At 34.9% G+C, this 20,775-nt stretch overlaps 1 protein-coding gene across 2 annotated transcripts in view; it reads right to left on the bottom strand.

Moving 5' to 3' along the window:
• LOC143239966 (uncharacterized) overlaps positions 1 to 20,775 on the bottom strand; it is an 83,878-nt gene that overhangs the window by 49,312 nt on the left and 13,791 nt on the right. For both annotated transcript variants that reach the window (XM_076481662.1, XM_076481663.1), the window contains exon 2: positions 8,433 to 8,491. In XM_076481662.1, coding sequence (XP_076337777.1) covers positions 8,433 to 8,491 — 59 coding nt within the window. The remainder of the gene's footprint in view (positions 1 to 8,432; positions 8,492 to 20,775) is intronic.

The raw sequence follows: 20,775 nt of genomic DNA, 5'->3' as shown, positions 1-20,775 counted from the left end.
AGAGCATATTTTGGACTAGAAACAGTCCAGGAACTTATTTTTACCAACCCTCCACTGAGGGCGAAGCAGAGAGGTTCCTGATAAAACCGACCGACAATCTGTTGTAAATAATTCAAAGATGAATTATAAGTTCAGTGCAGTATATTACTTCTCTGTGTGTGTGTGTGTGTGTTTTCTTATAGCAAAGCCACATCGAGCAATCTGCTGAGCCCACCAAGGAGAATCAAATCCCTGATTTTAGCGTTATAAATCCGTAGACTGACCGCTGTACTAGCGGTGGGCTGTGTGTGTATGTCCGAATGTGGACGAAGGTTACGTTTTCACCCTTTTGTATGTATTTATTAGCAATATTTCTAGAAAACGGCTGAATGGATTTGGAAAAAAAGTTGGTATACACTTGGACTATGACCACAAATTTGGTGTTTTTAGTTTTATCATAAAACCCAATACTTCCTATCTGTTAACACGGTGACACAATTTTTGCTCTACAACATATTAAAATATGATCGGATTCTGATGAAACTTATTGGGCATGTGCAGAGTATTATTCCCCATTGCATTGCCAAAAATGGTCCATGTCCGTTCATAACTACGGACACATTCTCACACTCTTTTGAGAGCCAAATACCACCAATGTTACGTGGCGTAGAAATGCGTTCTACTAAGCGCCGTCTAGTTTGTAGAGATTCTGGGACTCTTTTGACAGTTTTTCTGCAGCTCTCACAATTGTAGTGTTTCTCATTCAACATAATTATATTAAGTTACCACTAAACGTAATCCTTTTATTAAGACATTTCTGCATAGTCTTACATGAACCTCTATCAAAAGTTTTTGATTTTTATTCCTAGAAATGCAATATGATAATAATCGTTTTTAAATTACTCCTTTTTTATGTCTGTGATTAATATATTATTTTGGTAAAACAGGAAATCTTAAAAAACTTTCAATGACGTCATTAAGGTCGTAAGTGACGGAGCAGAAAAAGCAAAATGGAACATAAAATGAGGTCAGTAAAAACGCAGAGTAAAAACGCGACCTTTGTGAAATATGAAATGTACGTATATGTCTAACATTTGCTCGAGACCGCTTTTCATCTGATCAATGCGATTGCTTCACAACATTCGTACGTGATGATCAAAACCGTCATTCATCACGTGCTCAGTAACGGAGGCGACAACTCTTCAGTGTGGTATAATAGTAAGCATATAATAAACTGACAATTTTGAGAATAAGAACACTTACTAAATACGGTGAAGATCTAATGAATAGGCCAACTGAATGATCAGTCCAAACGTCTGTGAAAGTAAATGCACACATTCACATCCACACAAACTTCACCCACTTCACAATGGCTGTTTAATGTATTTGTTTGTAGTTAAGCATAGAGCTACACAATGCGCTATCAGTGTTGGACTCACCACGGGTATCAAAACCCGGTTTGTAGCATTCGAAGCCTTAAGACTTGCCACTAGGGATGTTCAGTTGTTATGATATTTGTTATTCTAATGGTCTAACACGAAGCCATCGTCCTCTGGTTTGGTTTGTTTGAAAGTTCGCGCAAAGCTACACGAGGGCTATATCTACGCCAACCGTCCCTAAATTAGCAGCGAAAGACTAATGAGAACGCTGCTAGCTGACACCACTCATTGCCAACACTTGAGCTACGCTTTTATCAACAAATACTAAGTTTGAACGTCACGTTACAACGCCTCCACAGCTGTAGGGGAGAGCATGTTTAGTAGAACGGGGGTTCGAATCCGCGACCCGCAGGTTGCGAGTCGAGTGCCCTAAACACTGGCCTAGACGGATCCTCATCCTTTGCAAAGTTTGTCGTTGGACGACGATCAGGCATAAATAAACAAATGACGACTTTTATCATTCATATACAAGTATTATTGGGCTAATCAACAATATTATCGGTCTCTAATATAAGGTTAAAACTGGGAAAAGAAAAACTTCCTGACTATCTTCTATTTTATCAACAAATTAACATAAGAAAGGCTTATTATGTTTATAATTAACCATGAAAATATATCTTAGCAATACAATCACCTAGTGTAATGCCCACTGCACTGCCAGTTAAGTACTAAAACATTTGATTTATACTGAATAAAAACAAGCATTGTATCGCAACGTCATACGGCTATGAAAGTTTAATTTAGAAACCCTATCGAGCAGACCAGTTAGTATGCCAGACCGTGTATTTCAAGTTCCGTGGTTTGCTTTCAACTGCACTTAGTGCCTGTGGGTGTGTTATAAGAGTAAGAATCAAATCTTACTGTTCAGTCCGACTAGAGTTAGCAATGGATAGTGTTGACTAGCTACTTTCCTCCTAATCTATCATTTCAAAACCAGGGCTGGTTAGAATAGACTAGCTCTGCGCGAAAATCAAAAGAACAAACGAAAACCATTCAATTTCATACACAACATTTATAAAACTATGAAAAATAAAATGGCGATTTACCAAACAAGTTTCCTTCCTATAAGGAAAACAGTGGCTATTTCAAATTGTCTCATATGGTCATCCCAAATCGTAATAAAGTAAAATTCTGTATTTAATAACAATATTATGTGTAATGATATTTTTTTTACAGGTCGAGAGCAACCTTGTACTACATACATGCTGTAAATATATATTATCTACTTCTGGATTGCTCTTACGAGGAAATCGGCATTAATAAAAATATTCAGAAAAATGAACATGTTTCAAAGAGAAAAAACTATATATTTACATATATTAATTTATTCATACGCTTCAGAATAAAATTTACACACACACACACACACACACACAGACAAATCTTCACATATATGCCACAAAATACAATTATGTTTGACGTACTATAACCACCAACTCATTAAACATGCTTTAGGACTGAGAGCAAGCTGTAATGAAAATTTCTCTAACAGAATGATTCAGTAGCCATCCCTTCCCTTGAACAGGTTTATTAAGGTGGTGTCAGCTACAAGAATGAGGTTCGGGATTTAGCAGTAAAATAATTTTATTTATAAATGTACAAATTTGAATAACGTGATTTTTTATGCTACTTTTTTGATGGTCAGTTAGTGATAGAGCGCTTTGTAACTATTTGCTAAAATAAGTGCTGACGTTTGCATGATCAAACAATCAACACTGAGTTGGGTTAAAATTACGGTTTGAATTTTCTATAAGTAGTGTGTAATTTACATTACCACATATACGCAATGATCGGCAAAGTTCCATTATACAGTAGTGAAATAATTAGGGAAAGGGTAAGGTAATAGAGTTTACTGAAAAATAATAAGCAAATACTACAAGAAAACTCTACCATAAGAGAATAAATTCCATCACAGTGTGGTAACCTGTTAATGGTTTACATTATGACTGGTTAAGGTCTAACAAAGCAAAGTGGGCCACACCACTTAAAAAACAAACATTCACAAAACTATGGGTTGTCAAGTCATACCAGATAAAAGTATATGTGAATGTAGTCACACTTCCTGGAATTGGAATAATTTATCAAAAATGTAGAAAAATAGAGTTTTGTTTAGTTAAGGATTTTCAAAGTGAAAATTTACCGCAAGACTCTAGTTCCAATAAAAGCTGTATGCAAACATCTGAAAAGAGTAACTCTTCATAATAACTGGTGTTAAATATCTCACGGTATCAAAAATACAGGGCCCCTGAAGCCTAATCGATCATTCTGTTCGTATTTATCAGCGAATTATATCAGTTTCGAGACATTCCACCCTACAACGATAAACCTGGACAGAGATAAATTGAGAAAACAAGATTAGACATCTTACAATGGTGAAATGTATGCTGCAGGTAAAAATACCATATCTCAGGGTATGTTCTTCAAGAGAAAGTAGACACCCAAGCATCAACCTTGCTAACGACCTTGGTGTAAAAACAAAAGTGAACGTTATTTCAAAAACAATAAGACGAAATGGTCTTTATGGACTTGTAGTTTATAACGCTGGCAAAGGGGTAAACAAGTTATAAAGTTGAAATGGACTTTATATTACTAAAGTGGAATAAGCAAAGCCAGAGAAATGTGGACTTTGGAGACGATCCAAATTCAAATAGCTTGGCAAGAATTTATCAGGTTGTCCGATTGGGAAAAGGAGGCTGGTATCACATTAACCTGTTGACTGCCAAGTATTTCAGCTGCTACAATACAACTCTAATGCTTCTTCATTTTGTAACTTTTTTCGATATGCTATTTTGGATCGAAAGTGAAACAATTTGTAAGTAGGTCAAATGCATGTATGGTGCTGACATCTAGCGTTGAAGTTAGGTATTATTGAGAACGAATTAACTCGTCCATGGCACTGTGTTACCGATCGGCTTGAACGAGTTATCTCGTCCACGGCACTGAACAGGTTAAATGCATAACGTCTACAAGGATTTACAGGGAGGAATAGGTTCAAGTTTGGGGGCTGCTTCTGAGCCAATAATATCAGTGATCTGTACAAAAGCGATGGCAACATGACTGCTGACAAGTACGTCCTGATCCATCATACCATTACTATTTCAGGCTGGAATTTATTTTCCACTAAGACGATGATGTTTTGAATTTCGCGCAAAGCTACTCGAGGGCTATCTGCGCTAGACGTCCCTAATTTAGCAGTGTAAGGTTAAAGGGAAGACAGCTAGTCATCACCACCCACCGCCAACTCTTGGGTTACGCTTTTGCCAACCAATAGTGGGATTGACCGTCACATTATAACGCCCCCCACGGCTGAAAAGGCGAGCATATTTGGTGTGACGGGGATTCGAACCCGCGACCCTCGGATTACGAGTCGAGTACCTTAATCACCTGGCCATGCCGGGCCTTTCACTGATAGAGAGGTTGTTACTGTTCTCAGCTGCACAATGAGGAATCTGCGTTTTGTCCACCGCGGGGATTTGAACCCTGGATTTTACGGTTGTAAGTTTGCAAACTTACCCGCTGTATTCACTTGGGGAGAGGATGGTAGGGAGGAAAATTTCGCATCTAACTCCATGTTTCTATCTTTAATTGTTTTTAAACAATTGTTTCGAATGGCACGTGAAAGTCTAGGAATATGTTATAGCGTAATAAAAACGATTTTTTTTACATGTTCCTTTGTAACTTCAAGTTGTGATTCATTACCTGGTGACGATAGAGTTTTACTCACAACTGTAAAGATATACTTGTTTTGCGAATTAACTTATGATTTCAATACATTTATCTCAGGAGATAAATCCTGATGAGAATAAAAAATAATTTTAACTATATGATTAAATTTTTATTTTTATTTTATGATTAAATTCCAGGGGATATAATCTATTGAATGAGCTTGTGTTAAAGAAGAAACAAAATAGTTGTATAAAATCCACTTCCACGTGTTTGTTTTCGATCAAGACATTTAAAATATAAGTCTGTTTACCAATTTCATCTTCAACTGTAAGCACGATGTTAGGTTTATATGCGAAAAAACAACAACTACTGATATAATTAATTTCCTTAAATAAAGATTGTAAAAAAAAAATACTATCTATATAAAGAATCCAGAAGACAGGAGAACGAAGTGAAAATGGAATGCTGTTAAATTATGACTATAAATAAGTTACCTAAAACAGGAGTTACTACTATGCTTAGACCGTCGACCTGGCCATAATATCTAAAACAAACAAAATATTAAAAACCATGGAAAGTAAAAAACGACCTTTTTACTCCAGATAGTTAAAAATGAATCTTGTATTTTAATCAGCGCGTCGTCTTTGCAGCTTCATTAGGGTTAGTACACGCAACTGCTTCGTATTCAAATATTCGTTAAATTAGAAAACTGTTTGTGATGTTCTATTTCACGAGTCTACCCTAACCTGCCACTGACAATATATGAATTATTACTATTGTTTCAGTATTGTTCTAACATTACAGCACAGTGATAATACTACTCTATACAGCTACACTTACATATAAACACATATTACTGTTATATGGTATAAACACGAAAAAAACTACACAACGATTAGTTAAAAAAAACGCACAGATGGAAAATAGAAGTTGTTAAGAAACAATAATGAGTGGAAAGGATAGAAAGTTTACTAGCAGTCTTAAAAATAAATTGAAAGACTGTGTGATAACACTAGAGTATGCAAGTTTTAAATTGAAAATAGTAGTGTTAAGCGTAGTGGTATGTTTTTTTTACGTGATTTAAGTTACGTGTACTACACACTTGTCTCTGTTCATTTTTGGATTTCATTCGTTGTTGAGTATAGCTTCCGCACAGTTTCTATCTTTAAAACATTTGTTGTTATTTTGTAAGATAGAAACTTTAAATGGGTTTTGATTTTCTGTGATTGGGATTTAGTGTTTGTATAGGAAGTGTTCTGTTGGGGAGGAGGGTATTTATACGAAAATAATGCACTGATGCGTTTGGAGATGCGCATGGCAAAGGTCTTCCGGTTAATTCTATATATATATATATACACACTACGGTTTTGACGTGGCACGTTTGTCCTGTTCCGTTTTCGTACCATTCTTTTTTGGCACATTTTGTTTGTGAGAACGAAGACTAAATCTAATGTTCTTCTAGTGTTTTACGTGTTTTTTTCGTTATCTTGATTGCCAGTTGTTTAACGGGTTTACAAATCTTGTTTGTGATTGTGTTGTTTATGAATGAATGTTCATTGTGAGCGTCTTCGTGTATGTCGTTTTTTTTTGGTTTTAATAATAGCACTGTTTTAAAGTCGTTTTACACTGTTTGAATGGCATTCTGAGTGAATCAGTTTCGAATTATTCTCTTTAACTCTTCTATTATTGTTTTCTTTTCCTTTGTTCTGGGTGGTAGATTTGAAATGGAGAAATATCAGCTTCATTCTTTGTTACGTATGAAGCTTCGTATTTGTCGATCTTGGGTTTTTAGGGTTATGTCTAAGAAAGTTAAGCCTTCTGCGTTGGGTAGTTTTAATGTGGACTTGACAGATGGGTGAAAGTTGTTTAGGAAATAGTGAAACTGCTGTAGTGTATATGATTCCATATACTAAATATACCATCGATGTAACTGTACCACACTTCTGGTGTTAAACCTGTTTTATTATTTTCGATACGTACGAAGGGTTTCAATTGTGCGTATGTATATCTTTACAAATGTGACTACACTTCTGTAACACGTTGTTATGCTATTCTTCTTTCTTTTATTTACACAAAACGGCACTTAGTATAAAACACCTGTTGTATAGTACAAAACTGAACATTGTGAGGATGGCTTCTAATGTGGTGTTCGTTGGAAAAATGCGTTGATCAGCTGAATATGAGTTAATGATACTATCTATACCTTCTTCTATGGGCATGGATAGGTACAAAGCGATTACGTCGAAGGCAGACAAAATGCAGTCAGCGCATAGTTTGTGAAGGAGATCTTTGGTATTGGTTAAGTGTAATAGAGCATACTTTAGACATGGTTATCAGAGTTGATATAGTTTCTACTGCAAAGTCATACGCTGACACTATGCTGTTGGATTCATAATGTTTGAAAAACGTGCATTCAAGAAGTTTTGATGGAAAATAATAAAAACCCTATAATTAGTTTGTGAAGGAGATCTTTGGTATTGGTTAAGTGTAATAGAGCATACTTTAGACATGGTTATCAGAGTTGATATAGTTTCTACTGCAAAGTCATACGCTGACACTATGCTGTTGGATTCATAATGTTTGAAAAACGTGCATTCAAGACGTTTTGATGGAAAATAATAAAAACCCTATAATCTGAAGCTAATTAACTAGGCAGTTTAAGGCCTCACATAGTAAATAATTCAGTTCAATTCGCATAAAAGGCTATATGATGTGTATAACATATCCTATGTTTTTAATTTTGTGCCAGGGTGAGGTATTTTAGAAATATCAGTGAAATAAGACCTATATCATGCAGTGCGTATATTTGGTACAAAAACATTCAAACGTAATTATTCTTATTATTTACGTACTGGCGTAGGTTTGTTTGTCTTTGAATTTCGCGCAAAGCTACACAAGAGCTATCTGCACTCGCCGTCCCTAATTTAGCAGTGAAAGACTTAAAACAGTTAGTTATCTATCACCACCGATCGCTACTCTTTTACCAACGAATAATGGAATTGATTGTACATTATAACACCCCCGCGGTTGAAAGGGCGAGCATGTTTGGTGTATCGGGGATTTGAACCCGTAACTTTCATTTTACGAATCTAGCGCACTAACCATCCTGCTATGCCGGGTCTCTCCCTTTCATATTGGCACTATGACACAAACACAAGCTGTAACACCACAGACAATATTAAAAGACAGATCTCTGATCTCAGTTCTTCTATTTAATAATGGGGAGGGGAGACAATATTACAAAAGTATATACGCTCATTCTAAGAAGAGATTGAGAAACAGACAACAAACTTTCTTATTCTGTTCTATAAAGAAAGAGAGCAACAGACAAAATGATAAAACTCTTACCTTCTCTCAAGTACTTTACCAGCTGTTTCTTTTCGATCTCTAGTTCCATCTGGTTCATCCTAAAATGACATGTTAATATACAATCAATGATTACATTAACAATAAATTTGATAGTGTAAAAACAATATAAAATAAATGTACTGCGACTATAGTAAATTAACTTAGTATTCCGAACATTGTTTAATTCCGAATTCTAAGTTCAATGTGTTCAACGTGTGCCACTGAGTTGTAGTAGTTTCGGTCGGAGAGTTCCACTCCTCATCAGTAACTCTGAACACAAACAAGTTAACCAAAAAGAGACACCAAGAATATTCCCAAAATATTATTTTCACCACAACTCGACATTTCGCCTCTTGGCTTCTTCAAAACATTGGCAGATTTTCCACTTTAATATTCATTTACTACATTTCACATTCAATGTAATAATAACTCTTACAAATCTGTGAAATATTTCAGTACCTTCAGAAAGCACGGATCGTACTTTAACTAAATATGCCTTTACTTATAAATGCTACAAACATAAATACATATATTTATTTAGCATAGCAAATCTTCAAGTTATTAAAAAACGAACGTTTCCAGCATTTGTCTTTCATTTTTGTTGTTTTTTGAACCATAGGCCTCACATGGCCGCAAACTGAGCGAATTCTCTGTACTTAAGGAAATATTAAAAGTAACATGTTTAAATATAAAGTTTGAAAAGGAATCGCACTTTTTCAAATTATCATTAACATTTGTTTGAAACATTTAAGCAAAGACACACAAAGGAATCTTTGTGCTGCAGACCTATCCTTAATTTTGAACTACCTAGCTAACAGCACTCGCCGCCAACTCTTGGATATTCTTAATCTGACCGAATAGTGTGATATGACATTCGTTCTTAAAGTGTACCCACGGCATCAAAGTGCTGAGAATTTGTGGTAACGGGACGCGAAAAACGAACCCTGATAGATAACGACTGAAGGCTTTTGATATGATTGATACTTAGTGTGAATTAAATATTTTCTTTCCACTATTAAGTTTGAGAGGAAAAATAAAACAGGTCTACAGAAATTATCATTTCAAGTAAAACTATTAAACCCTTTGAACTGTTGTAGAAGCAACAATGATAATGAAAATTAATAACAAAACATTCAAGAAAAAGGCTTAGTCACAATTTCTTACATTGAAAATTAGGGCTTAATATTTACTGGACCAAATACAGATGTGTTGTAAAAGCGGCGACGACGACCAATTTTAGTGTATATGTAAAATGCACTGAATTATGATGGGTCATAATACATTTGTGTTGTAAATGGGTAGTTAATGCGACGATTGCCAATTTCGGTGCAACTTATACACACGCATGGAAAATCATAACACATACATACATTTTGAGGAGTAACATACGAGTTTCGAGCTAGACACAGTTTTAAACAGTCAATAAAGCCTTGTTAATTAATAAGTGCACCTTAGCGTATGCGCGTGAGCAAAGCTTATTTATTGCTGTGTGAAGGGAAGCTATATGATTCACGTGACGTACAAGCCCAGTTACAAAAAAATCTGAAAATAAAAATAAATGGTTCAAATGGGAAACGAAAATATGTGTGGTCAACTAAAATAAATATCCCAATGAATTTCATTTGGCAGAAATGCTTTCCATACATTCTCTAATTGAGCGACTTTAACACTTTATTACACTGCGGGTGTATTTGTTCTTTCTGAACGATTTTAACACTTTACCACACTGCAGGTGTATTTGTTATTTGTATTACTGTATATGTCATGTTATCTTTGAGGTCATTCACGTGTAGTGCAGGGTATTTAATGCGTTATTTACTGGAGCTTGAACCGTTTAAACCATTGTAAGCACGCACGCAAATTTCATTCTACTGTGTACATTCTGAAGTTCTTTATTAACAGCCATTTATATACAAAACATTAAAACTTCAACATATAATATGAAGTTCACGACCCCTTGCAAGAAACAACAACGAAAGGTCTTTCACAATACTCTGTTCGCAATATGTTGTTCAGAACCCGAAAATCTGGAGAAAAAGAACCATCGGCTCTGTATCTTGATGTATAGTTGAACGAACATTCGATAACAAAGCACATTTATACACAGTTCCTCCCAATCCACTGAACAGCAGCCGAAACGTCGGGATAAAACCTGCGGGGAAAAGTGACTTTTCAAGTCAGCCTAGATCGCAATGAATCAAAACTAATTATGATTCATGATGCTCTACCACGTGCACTTAGCATTAGCATTAATTACATAATTCCTTGCTCTGTGATATACACATAGCCATCTACAGTTATAACAAAATAAATATAATATACAAATGACTACTTGGTTAACAAACTCAGAAATGAAAAAGAAAGAAAAGCTACTGTAAGTTGTACACATTTTTGATTTTAATTGGATTCGTTACAGCTATATTCAGCGTAAGCTGCGACCTTAAACTATATATGGGTAACATAACAGCATTCTGCTAAGCACGTGACTAATGTCAGCAGCTGTTGGTGGTCCGTGTAATTTAAGTAACAACAGGTCATAGCACCATCATTCATAGAAATTTCAAGTGAAAAAAAAACCCAAAAACTTGTGATAATCAACAGTTTCCGCGCTCAGTTTGTGAAGTCTTACAATTCTAAAACTAGCCACATGTATTATTGCATGCATGTAACACGTGCAAAAACGAAACAAAGCAAGGGATTTCACATATAAAAACTTCAAAGTCAACTGGGAATTTAAAAAAAAATTAAATAGCATATTTGACTATAATTCTAAATATGATATGCACTTCATAAAATTTTATATTTTCAAAGCATTTTATACAGTAGAAACAAAATGAAATTATTTCTGTTACGGTGTTAGAAATCCTCTACTCACTCTCTTTCATGGCTGCCAGTCATTACCGAATTAAAGATGTTAAATCTATCCTGTTATATTTCTGTCACTATAAAAATGAAAGATCTCGTTATGAAGAATTTTCGTGTAATACATACTACACAAAAGGCTATTTCCGTATAGACGTCTCTAATTTTCAATTGATAAACTAGACGAAAAGTAGCTAGTCAACAGCGCCCACTGTCAGCTCTCAGGCTTTTCTTATCTGACCGAATGTTGGGACTCGACCTGTGGCTCCATGGTACAGAATGAGAACCTTGAATCCATGGTCTTATATTCTGCATATACTAACAACTTGGACACGTCTGATCCCTAAAAATTAAAGTCATATGACAGGCGTTTTTAATTAAAAAAATTAATGTAACCCTTAATACTGATACTTAATTGCCAGCTTGCAATTCGGTTTGTTTTTTGTTTTTTGAATTTCGCACAATGCTACTCGAGGGCTATTTGCGCTAGCCGTCCCTAATTTAGCAGTGTAAGACAAGAGGGAAGGCAGCTAGTCATCACAACCCATCGCCAACACTTGGGCTACTCTTTTACCAAACGAATAGCAGGATTGACCGTCAAATTATAATGCCCCCACGGCTTAAAAAGCGAACATGTTTGGTGTGACGGGGATTCGAACCCGCGACCCTCGGATTACGAGTCGAGCACCTTAACCAACTGGCCATGCAGGGCCGCCTGCGATTCAATAAGATTTAAATCGGAAGATTAGGTCGGCAATAAAGCGTTCTGTCTGTTAATATACAAAAATCCACACTTTACTGTCAAATTAATCCTTGTTTCAACAGTATTCGACCACAAAACGACTGGAGGTTAGGGGTTAGCCGCACTGTGTTCTTTGTACGCATACAAGTAAAAGTGTTAATGTTCGCAATATCAATTTACGGCTGCAAGTAAACTTCCTCAAGCCTATGTCGAACCACCTCTATTGATAGAACTTGCAAAAACCTCAGGAAATATGGCTTTAAAAAGCTGAGGAACATATTTTCTATCAGGCAGCATGTGCGGCCATAACTGTGTTTTGTGTGAGAGTTTGAATTAGGGTATAGATTTGTTCTTTCATGTCCTGGAAAACTGTAAATTCAGCCACGATGATGGCGAACATTTCTGAATCCGGATATCACAAAATGTTCAATGTCTATTCCTTATTTTTTTTAAGAGAGTACCGAAATGTTTTGCTTTGGGTGTTAAAACTACAAAATGATTTATAAAAAAGGGTTAGGTTTATATATATATATATATATGCAGATACGTTTGTCATGAGTGTCATTCGGTTACTTGTACTTCACGGTTTTACTCTAAAGACATTAAATCGGTAACGAATAAAAATTATGTAATTAGGTTTAGGGTTATATACATCTATAGAGATATGCTAAACAACATCTCATAATTAATGCTTTTTTTTCTCATTATTGGCTACATATTTTATAAATTATACGGGACCTCCAGCAACCCAACAAATGTATTCGCCTAAGCGATAAATAAGCTGAAGGACGCAAACCAGAAATAATTTTGAATAAACACAAACGTTAGAAATGTTACCTCTTTAGAAAAAAAAAATACAGAATATGAAATTCTGATAGTGGGGGTTGTTCAGTAATTTTTGCAAACCCCTGTCACTGACTATTCGAATTGATAAATTTTATGTTGTTGACGCTCTTTTACGTTCTTCTACCTTGAACTTTCACTGCTAAAGAATCGCCTACCTCGAATACACGTGTATTGCAATACTAAATTAATAAAATGCAAGGCGGTCAAACGTAGGAGAATCCTGTTTTGGTCAAGACGGGCACCAAGTTGCCCACAACAACAACGTTTTGTGGGTGATATCACGAAACGAATTCTATCAAGAGTTTCGTGAAAGCCAGAAATGGTAAAATACAGTGATAATAAGCTAAGTTTATTTTAACATAAATTAATTGGAAACACTGTATTTTGTATTGTTGGCAATACTTTGTCAGATAATGAACTTAAATTAAATTCGTCCTTCATTACTACATCGGTCGAGAAATACTGCAATCTTATTGCAAGAATTACAAAATAAATACCGCTGGCTTCCAGTGATTCAATATTACACTTGGGTATAAAATAAATAATAATTACCAAAAACCTAAACAATTACAAATACTCCAAAAAAATAAAGTGTTAAAAACGGTAAAATTCTGGCCTAAATTCAGAATTTAAAATCATTCGTTCCAACGACAATTTCTGAAATAGCAGGAGTGTCTTAACACCTTAACTACGATATTACAGTTTCAAAAAAGTTATACAGCCACATAGATACTGTAGTTAAATGGCCCGTTTCGATCCTGGAGAGAAATTAAACACTGCTTTGATCCACGTGTGAACATACACTATCACACCTCAAGTCATGCAAATCTCGATCGTTAGGTTGTAGGACAATGTCCTATTCATATACAGCGAGCTAATACTGTTCACCAAAAATAAATACAATAGAACAAAGACGGTCTTGGAAACAGAGAACAGGAAATGTGAAGTTTGTAACGTATAGAAATAGAACGACTAGAACTTTTATTTGGACCAGAAATGCCATCGTTCTGGATGATTATTTATATTTCCACTCATCTGATAAAAGATCGAGAAAGATCTATTAGAACAAGTCTGTTTTTATTTAGATGCTCTATTTTTTCTTCGCGAGATGTACAATCGTGTTAAACGACTTTTAACTTTCCTTAGCATTCAGTTATCAGCCACATACCGTACAGTTCCAATGGCGAACAGTCGTTGTTCCAGTCTAGTTATGGTGACTTGCAACTTACTTTGAGTTTCTATTAAAATAAACACGCATGACTCCAACATTTTCCATTTTTAGTATATTGACTTTTTAAATAGGTTTTATAAATTACTTATACAGAAAGCTATTTGTTGGTCCATGTCTTTATTGGTTGTGGTTGCAAGGTCTCAAACAGTATGCAAAGTCACACGAAAAAACAAAAAAACATCAATATACAATTAATGTCAATCCTTAAAGCTGTAGTCTCTCATGTATTTTACACAGAAAATATGGGTTTATCATTTTTTTTCGAGTCTTTACATGAAATTTATTAAAAAGCAAATAGTTATATAATGGTCTATCTGTGCCGTTCCTCCGCGAGCATCGCTATTCGATTTTTAGCGTGATAAGCCTTCATACAAAAATAAATAAATAAAATTACGCAGTATGTAGACTCCACCAATGGGATCACGCATAAAAAAATCGGTAATTTTAAAGCTAAATATCAGAAATAACGTACTAACGTTTCGAAGACTAAGCAGAAAGAACAATGTTCACAAGTTCTCATGTTTAGTGAAATCAACGTAACTACAAAACAACGACAAACTAATACTTTTGCTAAAAATCAGAATCTATCAAACATTATAGTTAAAAAAACATATCAAATCATTGACTGTCGATGTTGGTATTTTAACATGAAAACATCAAATTAAATAATAAGTTTTTTATTCAGTGAATTCCTCATAAGAGGTATGTAGCGTAGGAGGGTGTTGCAAAGTGGGAGTACTTGGCTAGACATGCTTTTAGCAAACGACATAGGGGGAGGGTCAGGGGACATGCCTCACAGAAAATTAACAATAACTTGCAGTTGCTATAAATGTCAAACATGTAAAAAGTACCCTCGGTTCCGACACCTCTCTATCCAAATCATAATAGAGTCTGATTTTACTTATAAACAGTTTTTTGTCGTACTTGTGCTACGATAACCAAAACTAAATAATGAAGTTTGAATGCTGAAATTCCTACAGCAAATATTACCCGTAAATAATTTATAAAGTATGTGAATTACTGCAGTGAATCGTATCACACAACAGTCAATACCTTGCTAACTGAGCTGTTCTTTTTCGAACTTCGTACAAAGCAACATGAGCGCTATCTGCGCCGGCTGTCCACAATTTAGGGATGAAAAACTAGAGAGAAGGCTGGTAACCAACACCGCCAACTCTCGAAGTACTCTTTTACCAACGAATAGTGAAATTGGCCGTCACATTATAATGCCCCCAGAGCTCAAATGGTACGTTTGGTGGGATAGGAATTCGAATCCGCGACATTCAGATTGCGAGTCGAGCGTCATAACCACCTGGCCATGCTAAACTGAAATGAAAGTTAGGAACACACGTAGTTTAAAAAAATTATTTAAAACAAAAACATATAACCTCAGAGTTTTTGACAGATAAGCTATTCTTCATTATAAACAGACTAAATCTAATGAAGAAAGATCAACCTATTGAAAGCGTTCGGGTTATATATTTTTATACTTTTGGAGAGTTAACCAACATTTGCAGTTCTGTTGGATATACGAGACTGTTTAGTATAACTTACTGTTTAGTTCATTTAGTGAGTTAATATTTAATGATTGTTTAAGTTCCTTGACAAGAGTGTTAAAATGAAATTATTTTAAAAGCGATAGTTATGATAAATTTCGTCATGAAACTCTGTAAGATTCGAACTTTATGTGTACACCCTTGTGCAAATTAATTGAAACAAATGGTCATTTTACAATATTTTCAGCATGGCGACCGTTGTAGGCTCGCTGAACCCGCTGATTTCCTTTAATAGTAATTTTTCCACACAAACGGCGTCATTAGCTGTGTTTTGCAGTATGGTCGATCTATTTTTGGGATATATGACAAACTTTTGAGGAATATTACGTCATTCGAAATTGCGTTAATTTGTTTGTTTTTGAATTTCGCACAAAGCTACTCGAGGGCTATCTGAGGGGAAAGACTGTATTACGAAAGATAAGCTAATTGAGGTATAACTGAGATGTAGTACCACGATCCAAAAATTAGTAAAAATTGCAGTCAACTCGTGGACTCGATGCCAATACGGATTAATGATCATCTGAAAAATAAAGGCGGTCATATCATGTATTAATTTGCGAGTAATTTTTGGATTTTCAGAAATAAAACGCAAAAAACTGAAAAAAATCGTAATTTTTCGTCTTGTTTCAATTAATTTGTACTAGGGTGTATAGTTTAATTGTTGTAAACTGACGTAATATTACTCGAACCTTTTGTATTTTTCTCGTTGTCTTACGTAAGTATTGTTACATTATAGCTACTCGAAGGCTATTTGCACTAGCCGTCCCTAATTTAGCAGTATAAGACTAGAAGGAAGACAGCTAGTCATCACCACCCACCACCAACTTTTCGGCTACTCTTTTACCAACGAATAGTGAGATTGACCATCGCATTATAACGGCTGAGAGAGCGAGCATGATTGGTGTGACAGGGATTCAAACTCGCGACCCTCAGATTAAAAGCCGAGTGCCTCAACCACATGGCCATGCCGGACCACCCGTAGTTTGTAGAAAGTTCCAGTCCTCAGTTTGGCAATATATATATACACAGTGGACCATGTGAGCACAAATCAAGTTTCATTAGAAGAAACTAAGTTAGCAAATATGCAATTAACGTGCATGATTGTCAGTTCAGCAGTAACAGGCAATATTTTAAAGTGCGTTTCACAATGTGATAGATATAAGGAGAACAAGTTGTCTTGTCAAAGGGCGTTCCAAAGTAACTGAGTAAGCTTGTGCGGATTATTTAAAGTTTTGAATACAACTGTGGTAATCAAAAGGATAACGTAAGTGAATCTATCGTAGATTGTACAGTAAGAAACAAAGTAAAAACAAAACAAAAACAATTCGACTTGTTAATTGAGAACTTTTATGTAGTTTATGTTAAATGTTGACTTTTGACAAGGAGAAAAATTACATGAGTTTTAGATACAACTGTGATATTACAGAGTACAAAGAATTTGTTTTTGTACATAAGTTTGACTTGTTTTGAATATGTTGTTTTAAAACAAGTGGATTGTATGCTGTCCGTTTATTGTTTGAATTCATCACCAGCGATTCACATACACCTATTGTAAAGAATCCGGTCTCCACGAGACTTTTCTTAGTAACTCATACTAACACTTCATTCTTCTTTTATAAACAACGTCAGTCTGCGGGCTTTATCTCAAGATCGTGGGGAAACCATTAGACCTGGGTTCCAGTTTTTATTTGATAATTCCGTTTTTGTTTCAGAGATTGAAAAAAAAGCACTTTTCTGTGATATATCGTCAGCAACATAACTTTTATCGGGTCGTCCCTTAAGTAATGTCCAGTTTTAGGTTCAGAAAAAAGAGAAAGAATTTCAAACGCTTTTAATGTTATTTAATCAATAATGTATGTTTCATTATTATTAATTACGTTCTGCCAACGATTCACAAGCTACTGAATGCCACTTCTATAAACTTCTTGGGGTTTGGAGGAAAAGAATGTAGAAAGGGTAGTTTTGACATCTTCATGTGTTCTAAGCTCTTTTCCATCAAGATGTTCTGCAAACTTGGGAAAAGATGATAATCAGATAAGGCAAGGTCTGGAGAATAAGGAGGATATGAAAGTTTTCCCAGTGTAGCTCTTCAATCTATGCAGATGTGATCCTTCCTGTATGGAGCCATGCTTATCTTGGTGTAACACAACACTCTCATGAATGATCAAAGCAGGCCTCTTTTCTTTCAGTGCAACATTCAAGCGCTCTGTTGACAGTAGAAGTCTGATGTAATCATTACACCAAGTGGCAACAACTAAAAGTGGATCACACTAACAATATCCCATCAAATGCTTAACAAAACTTTACTAAGGCAGAGGTCCATTTTGGGCTGTGCTTCAGCCAGTTTACCTGCACTGAGCCATTGCTTATGGAACTTAACATTTTAATAATATATCCATATTTCATCTAAAATCACTAACCTGCCCAAAAAAGGTGTGTTACATTCACAAGAGTGCAGAGAAGTGCAAATGTCCACTCTCACTCTAAGGTTGGCTTCAGTCAAATCATGGGGGACCCATTTTCCAAGTTTTAACACCTTTCCAAGTTGTTGCAGATGATGGTGAATTGTTGAATGGGTTGAATTAAGCTTCTGTCCTACTTCTTCAAATGTTACAGCACAATCTTCCTCAAGTGCAGCCAGTAGCATGTCATCATTAAACTCAACAGGACAATGTGAACATGGCACATCACTTAAGCTGTAGTTCACTGACCTGAACTTCTGAAACTACCTTCAACATTTTCTTTCACTGAGAAACTCCACATCACAGCCACCTTGAATGTTTCATGTAGTTTTTGCTGCACTATTGCCTTTTTTGAACTCATAAAACATTATAGGCCTAATGTGCCCCTCAGACACATCCATCTTTTTAAGGGTTTATTTGATTAATGATCTGAAAAAGTAGAGTTGGGTTAGTTTCTTTTATTTGTATGAACATCCTACTACATATTTTAGTCATTAAAGCCTTCTACAAAGATAGAAATGATGATGCACTTTCTGCATTACATTTTCAGACATTACTTATGGGATGACCTGATAACAATTCAAATTAACACAAGGTGTCTTATTTTTATTCGCAATCTGGGGTCAAAATAAGAATCTAAAATTATTTTTCATTAATTGACCTATAGAGTTACAGACAGTTTGATACTTGTTCACTCTTATCACTTAAGTTGAAGTAATACAATCAAACAACATATTTTTGTATAAAGAAAGAAACAGAATATATTTATGTGACTTTTATGAGGATGGTAATCTATAAGTAAGATATTAGTCTCTGAGTTGTGAAACTGTAACAATACCCTATTGTAGAAATTTTGAAACCAAGTAGTTCAGTTTCATTCTGATTTTTGAAGCATGACAAAAAAAAGGCACAGAATTTGTAATACATTTTTACTCTTTTTTGAAGTCAAAGAAACAAAAGTCACTAGTATATACTTATTCAGTATTTATATTTTTAGTCAATAATTTTACAAACCACTCTTTTTATACAATTACATACATATGTATTTTTTGTGCTTAAGTTAGGTGTGAACAAATCCAGCAGATTCATATGTATGAACTGCACCCATGACCTTCTATACCAGCACATATTCATATAGCTTTACTGATACATTATTCCAGTTCATAATTATTTTGAATATGTGTATTTTGAAATAATGTACCAAGTACAGAGAATTAAACTTACAATCAGAAGAACTTTTGGTCTTCTACACAGTCCACAGAGTGGGATAAAACTAAGTTTGCAATGGTTTTGTGATGTAAAAGTATAAAATGATGACTGTATAGACTGTAAGATAAACACCATTGTCATACATCAAGAAAAGCACACAAATAGCTGCTATTATATAACACTGAAACCTCAACTGAAGATATTCCACTGAGCACCCTATAAAGTGCACTAATCTAATTATTATCCATGAAGACTTGTTACAGAACCTGCTCTACATATGCCCAAACTATGCAATCAATTAAATGTTAAGGTTACACTCTAATAAAATAAGGGAATCCATCAATAAAAAAATCATCTGGATGAGAAGACATTTTTTTTTGCACATTAGAGATTAAATCAGCTGATCCACATAAGCTTGACTGTATACTATTTGTGAATTTACCTAGAGCACATTTAACCCCCACCCCTTTACTATCCAGTTACAAGAAATGTGTTTTGGAATACCACAGATGTGTTTGTGCAGTTGCATGTGCTCTTTTACCTCTGTCTACTTCATCAAGGTCTTCACTTCACCTTCTATTTTACAAGTTTACAAAAAAACCTACAGGAATGTGGATATATCCCCCTTTCACCTCCACCCCACAAACCCATTGGAAGTAATTTATTAAAACCAGCTATCTCTTTAGGAATTTTAGAAGCACAAGACCAGTTATACAAGTAAAGACAGCCTTTGATGTAAGCCGTAGTTAACAAGGAAAAATGTTTTCTTTACAACCTAGGGTTGAATATTTGTACCTAGGTGTTCTAAAATGTTTATCAAGACCTTGTCTTCAATATACTTATTCTATTCAAGAACCACTTAAGCTTACTACTACAGTTAACAAGTTACAGGTAAATATTATTTATATGTTGAGGCTAAATATTTCTATACATGTGTTCAAAATAGGTAAATAAAATATGTCATGAATACATTTATTCTATTTAATAATCACTGAAAATTAAATACACATTTTAGTAAACATAAACAACTGGTTAATAACTTTTATTCTTGAAAGTAATTTGTTGAACTCCAATATTTCCAATTGTATGCTTTGAAAACTTTGCAGTTGATGTTTCAGTTACCACAGAGTTCTTTTCACGAGACCCTCTGTCCTCTCAGACATCAAGTTAGAAATTGTTATGGTCCAACATGTCTCTTCATAATGTCTGACCTTAGATCCAGTATACTTTAAAGTAGACTGACCTACTATAATTTATACTAGAATACATTGAGTTTTTGTGATTTGCACATGACTCTTAATGATCACATAACTTCTTTTCCTTAAGACTGCGGTACATGCCTCTTCTCTCTCTATAGAAATAAATGTTATGTTTCACATGAGTTGCTGATTATTTTTAATGCAACCAATGACATTCACAAGAAGAAAATTCACAA

Source organism: Tachypleus tridentatus, chromosome 13 (assembly GCF_004210375.1).
Source record: "Tachypleus tridentatus isolate NWPU-2018 chromosome 13, ASM421037v1, whole genome shotgun sequence".
NCBI lineage: Eukaryota > Metazoa > Arthropoda > Merostomata > Xiphosura > Limulidae > Tachypleus > Tachypleus tridentatus.
The sequence above is the reverse complement of the archived record's forward strand: the minus strand, read 5'-3'. Positions and strand labels throughout refer to the sequence as shown.